The sequence below is a fragment of the Sander vitreus genome, chromosome 12 (genome assembly GCF_031162955.1).
Source record: "Sander vitreus isolate 19-12246 chromosome 12, sanVit1, whole genome shotgun sequence".
NCBI classification, from domain to species: domain Eukaryota; kingdom Metazoa; phylum Chordata; class Actinopteri; order Perciformes; family Percidae; genus Sander; species Sander vitreus.
Window position 1 is genome coordinate 127501 of NC_135866.1, and position 10000 is coordinate 137500.

The 10000-nt window shown below is 40.0% G+C and overlaps 1 protein-coding gene across 2 annotated transcripts in view; it reads left to right on the forward strand.

The window, feature by feature from the left end:
- Window positions 1-10000, forward strand: part of esyt2a (extended synaptotagmin-like protein 2a) — a 98930-nt gene that overhangs the window by 61414 nt on the left and 27516 nt on the right. For both annotated transcript variants that reach the window (XM_078263899.1, XM_078263901.1), the window contains exons 9-12: window positions 2829-2949; window positions 7230-7406; window positions 8141-8223; window positions 9802-9850. In XM_078263899.1, coding sequence (XP_078120025.1) covers window positions 2829-2949; window positions 7230-7406; window positions 8141-8223; window positions 9802-9850 — 430 coding nt within the window. The remainder of the gene's footprint in view (window positions 1-2828; window positions 2950-7229; window positions 7407-8140; window positions 8224-9801; window positions 9851-10000) is intronic.

Here is a 10000-nt window from a genome sequence, read left to right on the forward strand (position 1 = left end):
ACTCCATGTGATAGAAGAAGCCAAAAACCTTCCAACAACGGTAGCAGTTTTATCACTGGACGCGGAAAAGGCTTTCGACCGCCTAGAATGGAACTACTTGTGGCAAGTAATGGAGAGGCTCGGTTTGGGGCCAAATTCATTGACATGGTACGTACTTTATATGCGAATCCCACAGCCATAGTCTCAACCAATGGCCTGCATTCACAGCCATTCCCCATCGCGCGAGACAGGGATGCCCGCTTCCCCCCCCATGCTGTTTGTGATCTCTCTTGAACCGTTAGCCCAGGCCATAAGGCAAAATAAAATAAAATATGTAATGTTCAGATTAAATCCAATAACAACTCAATATCGTTATTTGCAGATGATATTTTGCTGTACATATCTGACCTTGAGGACTCTGTTCCAAAAATTCGAACAAATTTGGCTCAGTCTCCAGCTATAAAATCAATTGGAATAAATCTAATCTTCTGTTGAACAACAGACAGGTGACACCAGCTATTAGTGATACAATACCAATCCAAAGCAAAATTACATATTTGGGCATCACCATTCACGCATCCCTCCAGGACAACTATGAAACTATATTAAGTAATGTTCAAAGAGATCTGGCCAACTAGTCCGCGCTGCCAGATTCACTACGGTCCAGGATTGCTGTTGTTAAAATGAACATAGTTTCCCTTGTGAATTTCTTAAGTACAATGATCCCCCTGCCCCCACCAATAAATTTCTGGAAGAAACTTGATACCTTAATTCAGCAGTATATTTGGAATAATAAACAACCCAGGCTAAAATACTTTACCCTGCAACGTACCACAAACACGGGAGGCATGGCCCTCCCCAACCTTAAAGTGTATCACAGAGCCTTTCAGTTACGGGCCCTCAGACTGTGATGGACCCCTCATCTACAGTCTCATGGAGAGAAATAGAGCAAAACCTCACTGGAAGTCTAAGACTGCAAGACCTTGCCTTTGCAAGTGTGTGTCCAAAAAAGTGTATGCTAGCCTATGGCCCTATTATCACCAACACATTGACCAACTTTAAACACGTGGAGGAGCAACTACGCTACACCAATATGTGGAATTTGAATACCCCAATTTGGCACAATACACACTTAATGTCTGGTAACAAACCTTTTGTTTATAACCAGTGGAGTGACAGAGATATTTATACTCTAGACCAGTTATTCAATGAGAAAGGTATGTTAAGTTTTGAAGACCTGAGAGCTAGTTTTGAGGTCCCTAGGACATCCTTCTTCCTCTATCTTCGCTTAAGATCAGCCCTAAAATGTTATGGAGTGCCATGGGGAAACAGTCTTGAGGCACACCCAGTCATTAAATGGTTTGTTTATTCTCCTGTGAGAGGATTAGTGTCCAGGATTTATGCTAAACTGATGCAAGTATCTGTAGGAGAACTCCCAATACTAAAGAAATGGGAGCGAGCGCTGAGCCCTGAGGGGAACGTAATTAATTGGGAGACGGTTTGCGACATTTCCCACTGTTCCAAGAACCCAAATCACCAGCAGATCCACTTCAACATATGTCATAGGACATAATGGACTCCTCAGAAGAGATACGTCTCTAAAGTCATTCCTACTCCCTATTGCACGTTCTGTCAACCTGAACAAACTGGAACTTTCCTGCACATGGTCTGGGAGTGTGAACATTTGCATGTGTTCTGGAATAAAACAACATCAATAATATCTGATGTGATAGGATGTTGAATCCCTACTGACCCGATTGTTTTCTTACTTAATGATGACTCTAAATTACACCTGCTTGGGAGACAGAAGGAAATTTGGCTAGCTGGGTCAACTGCAACCAACCTGCCCCCCCCACTCGCATTGTATAAAACAGTGGTTGGCGTATTTTCTAGACATAGTTATGCTTGAGCACAGCAAGGATTAACAAAGCCAAATCATCAACTATAGACCTATGGAAAGCTGCAGCATCACAGGTATCAGTCCTAATGACCTCAGCATCACAGGTATCAGTCCTAATGACCTCAGCATCACAGGTATCAGTCCTAATGACATCAGCATCACAGGTATCAGTCCTAATGACCTCAGCGCCACAAGAATTAGAGGAGAGCGACTAGACAAGGTGGGATTTCTGTTTTTGTTTGTTTGTTTTTTTTCTTTTCCTCTTGACCGCGGAGGGTGGGGGGTGGGAGAGGGTTTTTGTTCTTGTTCTATTGTATTTGTTTGTTCTGTTGTTGTTTAAAATGAAAAAATAAATAAAAAATGTATCTTAAAAAAAGAAAGAATAGTTTAAACTTGTGTTCTGGGCTAAACACGACTTTAACAAGAAAAGAACAATAAAGAAGAAAGTCCGTTTACAGCTGTTCTGTCCCATTTCTCCTGTCTGAGATCAAAGCGATGACTCTCGTCACTGATTGGTCAATCATCTCAGGAGAGAGAGCAAGTGTTATGATGGCCTTTGAATACAAGGCTGATAAATGTCCTGAGCGCTGTCATCTCCTCCTCACGCCACAATGGAAGTTGCCCACGTGGCAACTTCAGGATCCTCGGATGAAGCTGGGAACACGCGGTTTCCACACCGTGGTAATCCACCGTGATAATAATGAAATCGACAATTGTTATCATCAACATTTTTACTGTGGTTTACCGTTACACCGGTAATTGTTACATCCCTAGTTCTGTTGTTGTTATACGGTCTTTTCCAGCTCTTTGTGTTGTAATTGCACTTGCTTTTTATTTTATTTTTTTACATATATTATGTACTCTTTATTATTATCCTCTCATTACGTTCCTTCTCTATTCTCTCTCTCCCCTCTATCTCTCCTCCTTTTCTATCCTCCATCTATCTCAGTGGTTTGTGTGATAACATCATCCAGGACATCATCTACAGCTTTGTGGTCCTGCCCAACCGCATCACCATCCCTCTGGTGGGAGAGGCCGAGCTGGCCCAGCTACGCTTCCCTGTGCCCAAGGTGATATACACAGACAGTTACTTATAGTTTTGAATCAATAAATCAATTAATCGACCTGTTGATCGGTGGGAAAGTATTTGATAATAATTTGGTTCTTTGGTTCCATCTTCTCAAATGTGATAATTTTATGCTTAACACTGCTTTATACTGTTTAAAAATGAATATGAATATTTAAAATAATCACTTGTTGCATTTCTTGTTATTGATAACAGTGTGATGTTGAAATAGCACCAAAAATCCCCAAACTTATCTATAAACTATCTTTAAATCCTTCTATAATTGAACTGAACTGAACTGAATCTGAACTGCAGCTGCTCCTCATATTAAATTATTACACAAATGTCCCTTGTAGGGCCCTATGAAATCTGTTTTATTTTTTTTCAAATTCAGTTTTCGGATTCATTTTTAGCCCTTTCAGATTTTTCGGATTTGCTTGATTTCTTTTCACTTCTAAGCAGTGTTGACCCTAACCCTATGTTGAGGACACTGCGATCTCGGTTGTCAGAGGTTTCGTCGACAACAACCAAGATTTTATTTCCACGGATCTCTTGCAGCACTTTTTGCGTGTGCTGGTCAAAGACCGGCGGCAGGTGGGTCTGCCTCTCTGCTTGCCATGTTTAACAAGAAACGGACGTATCCTCTTCATTTTCTCTAGCGGTATGTCAGCTTTAGCACACGTTGCAACAAAATCTTCCACAAAGTCACGGCTTGTATCTGTTGATTTAGTCGTTGCCTCCATGGTAACCTGGAGGGATTTTCCCGCTGGAGATTTAGCTAGCTTTGTTCTTGAGATGAACTTTTGATTTCAAATGGTTGTCGGGAGGTGCCACTCGCTTTGACATTTTTTCCCTCACAACAAACTCAACGTGAACGTGATGACGTATGGTTACTAGGCAACAGGCTGTGCCATTTGGCCACGGTTTAGGTAGTGACCTGTCTCTGCTTGTTGTTGAGACCTGTCTCTGCTTGTTGTTTTAAACTGAAAAATGAGAAGGAAGTAAAAAAAATTGTTTATTTAATACGTCAACAAAATATATGCATTTCATTTCATTTTCATGTGTAGATTCCGTATCGCAGAAATCATAGGGCCCTACCCTTGGAACAGATCCTACGCAGAGTGTATGGACAGTTCTGTGTCAATTTTAATGGTCCCACATATTTGTTTTAACAATATTAATTGCTTTGTATTTATTTTACAAACCAGCCAAGGCGCTGCAAATTCATATGAGCTGAAAGCTAACTCACGTGCAGTCGTCTTTGCTTATATATGGAGCCTGCTTGATTAACTTAACTAAAAAGTAGTGCTGTGAAATGATTAAAATATTTAATCGCGATTAATCGCATTACTGTCATAGTTAACTCCCAATTAATCACACATTTTTATCTATTCTAAATGTCCCTTGATTTCTTTTTGTCCCATTATTTTTTTCTCATTTTAATGCTATGATATCAGCTAGACCCTCGTCCTCCACAACGTTAACAGGCCTACATGCAGTAGCAACCCATATAGATGGCTGCAGTAAGTTTGTTCTTAGTTGTGGTATCCATGTGCGTCTGTCTGAAGTCATCCATTGTCGCCTGGCTTTGACGAGGGGGCAGAGAATTGGCATCAGCTGTGTGCTTGGCCATCAAGTGGTATTTCAGACTGGACTTGCTGCGATGATAGCTCAGTTCACAACGACAAAACACACAGATCACTTTGGTCTTGTCAATGGAACCATTTGGCAACTTTTTAAAAGTAAACTTTCCATTCAGAATCTTATTGGCATCCATTTTGTCTCATGCTCGCCATCCACTCAAAACGTAACGTTGGCCTACTACTCTTTGGTCGTCTCCAAGCTCAAACAAGTGCGTGTGGCGTGCCTGTTGTTCTGTTTCCTGTCTAGCTAGATCCGGTGTGGTGTTGTAGTTTTTCTAACGTTACTAGTTGTTGCAACAGCATGTGGAAAAAACTACAAAGTTTGCTAGGCCAAAAAGAACGTTAATCTCGTGATAAAAAAATTGACGCCGTTAAAATGGGTTTGTGTCAACGCCGTTAATAACGTGTTTAACTGACAGCACTACTAAAAATGACTCTTTCACTTACTCTTACAGCCCTCATGAATTAAGTTTTAATCAGCAGAGCGTCCACTAACTTATGTCAGCATCTTACAGCTCCATGGATGGCTGAAAACATCATCACACCAACATTTAGATAAAGAGCTTATCCTGTTCTTTATGAGCAAGTTTGAAGAAATTTGTCCAGTATTGAACAAGAACGCTGTAACCTGCAGCATGTAATCATATAGGGCAAATGCGCACCGTCAATTTCCATCCACTAAAAGTTCTGTTTTTGACACTGACAAACTCAGACAGATAATTATTCTAAGTGTCTGACAACATTATGGAGGGATCCATAAAGAGACAGACCTTTTGGTTAAAGAGTAAGATCCCTTTTGTTTAACCAGAACCACCTCACCAGACTCCATGTAAATAATGAGTACTTTTAGCGTGTATACAGCCAGCATATTTCCACCAGACTCCATGTAAATAATGAGTACTTTTAGCGTGTATACAGCCAGCATATTTCCACCAGACTCCATGTAAATAATCAGGATTTTTAGCGTGTATAGAGCCAGCATATCTCCACCAGACTCCATGTAAATAATCAGTACTTTTAGCCTGTATAGAGCCAGCATATCTCCACCAGACTCCATGTAAATAATCAGTACTTTTAGCGTGTATAGAGCCAGCATATCTCCACATGTAAATGGGTGAATTAAGGGATTTATTTCAACCAAACCAGAGTGGTGATTGTTGGAACAGTGGAAAGATGAATCAAGACGGCTTTTGATAGTTTGATTTAGTTTCTGTCCACTTTGAATGAAGTGTGTTTTACCATGATAAAAGTACTGATTATATAAATAATGTTGTCAGACACTAATAATATTTTGAGCTTGTCAATGGCACAACAAGCACTTAGTGAACTTAAATTGAAGGTGCGCAATTTCCAGTTAATGTTACATTGTTTCCCCGCTGTCTTGCTTAATACTGGACCAATTACAGAGATTGTTGTTCCCATCAGTCACTTAGACCCAAAAACATATGAAAATGGGGTCACGGTTGAAATAAAATCATGTTACCCTTTAACCACTTGCATCACTTTTTAAAGGGCAACTATTATATCGCATTTTCAGGATTATACTTGCATTTTGTGCTTTTACTAGAACATGTTTACATGCTTTAATGTTAAAAAAAAACAAACAAAAAAAAAAACACTATTTATCTCATACTGCCCATGGCTGCTGCACCTGTATTCACCCTCTGTATGAGATGCTCTGTTGGAGCGCCTGTCACTTTAAGCAACCCTCCTGAAAAAGCCCAGTCTGCTCTGATTGGCCAGCACGCTTCCTGGAATGTCCGGAGCCTCTGCTCCCTGTTTCACTAGTTGAAGCTGGAGCTACTGCAATGGAGTATATAACAGGACTTTGTACCGTGAAAAATCACCTGAGAGAAATGACTAGCATTGGCCGAGATTACAGCTATGTCGCGTTAGCAGGTAGCTGCTTAATAGCTAGCAGTATCTAGTAGCAAACATCACCATATCGGATATGTTTCAGCAGTAATGCGATCCGGAATTGGGGAGAATTTAACAACATAGGCAGCACAGATGACATTGTTTACTGCCATTAGCCATGTAGCTACTACAGTTAGCAGTGGACACTAGAATACAATAGAATATATTAACAATAATTCAAATATTCATCAAATACTACATAAACAGAAAATGTTTCTGGAGTAATGGGAACCAGAATTGGGGAGAATTTAACCACACTGGCAGCCAAGATGACACATTTTACTGCCGTTAGCATGCAATTACATGCCACAATGTTAACTTAACACTGCAGTGGCTTAAATAAAGACAACACTCCAGTCCTGCCTACCTGGAGCAGACGACCAATCATAGAAGGCCGGCTTGGAGTCGCGTAACACTTAGCCGAGAGTAGAAAAAACTGTTGAAACTGGAGTGTTCAGAATAGTTAGTAGAAATCTGAACGTTTTAGCTCACATGGATTTGTCTAGAATACGTTTACCTCATTATTTGAATGTTTTGGCCTTGTTTAACATGAACATCTGACATTATAGCATTGTAGATATGACAGAAAACACAGAAAAGCATAATAAGTGAACTTTAAAGTTCTTGAACCCTTAACTATAAAATGAATTCAGAGATGGCCTGTTTTTACCTCCTCTCCTGGTCCAGCCTCATTTAAGACTCTTTTACTCGTTTGTCTCCTCAGGGTGTCCTGAGGATCCACTTCATCGAGGCTCAGGACCTGATCGGTAAAGACACGTTCCTAGGAGGGCTGATCAAAGGCAAGTCAGACCCGTATGGAGTCATCCAGGTCGGGACCCAACTCTTCAAGAGCAAAGTCATCAACGATACCGTCAACCCAAAATGGAATGAAGTGTACGAGGTGAGCGAGACGGTTTGACAGCCAGCATCAGTCTGAGTTAAAGAGCCCCTATTATACTTTTATGGATTTTTCTCTTTTAGTGTGTTATATAGTGTTTTTTGTGTATGATAGATATATAGTACAAAAAACACATTTCACTCCAAATGGAGCTTTGTCTCCCACATACAGCACTTTTTCGCTTCGCTGACATTTCTGTTTGAAATTCCTAAATTAGTGATGTCACTAAAAAGGTGCTGTCTGAGCAAGCACAGCCCCAGCCAGTGGCTTGTTTGAATTTGGTTTACCAATCACAACAGAGCGGGCCAGCTGACCAATTGGAGCAGACTGGGCTTTGCAGGAAGGCCAAGAGCTCAGGCAGTGTTTCAGGCGAGGAGCTGCATCATTATATGAGAAACATAATATATTTTTTAAACATAAAAACATGTAAAACTATTGTAGTAGACCCCAAGCGTACACATATGACGAAATAATGAAAACTATATATTCAAATATGAAAAGGAGTATAATAGGGGTTCTTCAAAGTGGGAGGAAATTATATATTTTATTATTTCATTTACAATTTTATACCATTTATTTATTTAATTTTGGCCTCATGCATCCAACAATACAGCATACATGGATGCTATCAACATAAAGAACCTTACTTTCTGGTATACTTGTAGAAGTGGTAGCACTTTAAACAGCAGTGTGTGTGTGTGTGTGTGAGGATCAAATGTATTTATTTATATTTCCAGGCCTTGATGTACGATCACTCAGGACAGAATCTGGATATTGAGCTGTTTGATGAAGACACTGATAAAGATGACTTTCTGGGAAGGTACAGCTTCTTTTAAAACATCAAAACTTCACCTTATTGCCAGAAGACACCTTCACCTATTCCTTCACCCTGCTCTGTTTCCTTCTCTTGACGTCCTCTGACCTTTCTTTAAAGAGTCTATATGTAACTTTCCGTTAGTGTTGATTCTAGCGGCCCCTTTGGACTAAAGCTGTAGTGTTTTTACCACACCTGCTGTCCTAAAGCTCTTTTCTTTACGGTGCTGTATTTCCCACTGGAGATTACTGAGTTAGTGTTACCAGGAGGTCATATAGTCACCATGAATGTTTAGCTCAGACAGAACATCATTCATTTACAATAAGAGAAGAAGTTACAGTGTTCATACGGTAACTTAGCCTACTTTGGATGTCTCGTGAGATAAACCAGGTATCTCTGTCACTGTCACGAGCCAAAGCAATAAGAGGTTGTTGTAGCAACCAACTTAATATTATCCTAGATTAAAATAGTGCACTTTTGAAGAAACCCACAACGCTTTACACAGGTACAGGGGGACAAGGGAGAAGAAAATAATAGGCCAACACAAACATGGACTAAAAAGGAATAAAAACGAGTGCTAAATGGAAGGAGGACGTAATGTAATGTAGTTTACTGACGTACAACCACAGCGCGCATTGTAAAGTTATATCATGAATGAAAAAGACATATTACATACCTGAGGGCCAATTCGGGGGCGGTTTTGAATTATTTACAATCTCGTAATGGTCTCCATCTGTTGAAAGCCCGACCGAAGTTGGCTCGCCCGTCGACCTTTGTTTAATGTCCTTCTTTCCTGTGATGGTGCTGCTCCAGTAGCAGCCATAACTACAACAGATAACTTCTAAAATAACATTAAAATACAATTAGACCTATATAAATAAATCTCCTGCTTTCTTTTACCTAGCTCAACTGGCTGGATACTAACACAGGCTTTTCTGGTGTAACAAAGAAATCTGTGACCCATCAGAATGTGTTACTGTATCTCCTTCTACCTAATCATTCTGTGACTTCGCGTGAAAAATCAAACCCGGGCAGAGGCCTTACTAAAAACAATATAAAAATAACGTTCTGTTCTCTGTTAGTCTCGTTTGCTGTTACAGGTCCTTTATGATCATTAGATGAAAAATTACAGAGCTTCAGAAACATGAAAAAGTTACATATATAGTCACTTTAAACTCAAAAGACACAGTGTATTTCTGTCACTTATAATTTATGATGTTTAAATATTTTACATGAGTTAAGGCACTTTTTTGTTTACGAAAAGCTGAACGTAAAGGCTCAGTAGTTTATGGATTAACTGAGTTCTGTATATTGTGTTTCTCATGTCTTTTACGAATCATATTTGTCTTAAAGAGTTTGTATTTAATAGGATTCCACACTCCATTTACCTGGTAGTAGGATTTCCTCTAAGGACCGGGCCCCTGAAAGTGAGGAGCTTCTACAGTGAATCCACAGTTGTGTTTAACAAGTGCAACATTGTGTGTCTGACTTTAATTTCCAGCAGAACCCATTAACTGTGACAACCACGCAGTGCCTGAACCTCGCTCAGTCAAAGTTTTGTTTTGTTTGTGACTTGTTTTTCAGTCTGATGATCGACATGGCCGAGCTCAAGAAGGAACAAAAAGTTGATGAGGTAATCTCCTCTTTTCAGTGCCTTCAGCAGCCATCCATTTTAGACTCAAATACTTAAGTAAAGCAGGAGATGTTGTATAGTGAAATCTTTGCTCCTGTGTGCACGTTACTCTGGTCTTTCCACACTGCACTTACAAGAGGTCAGCTGTCA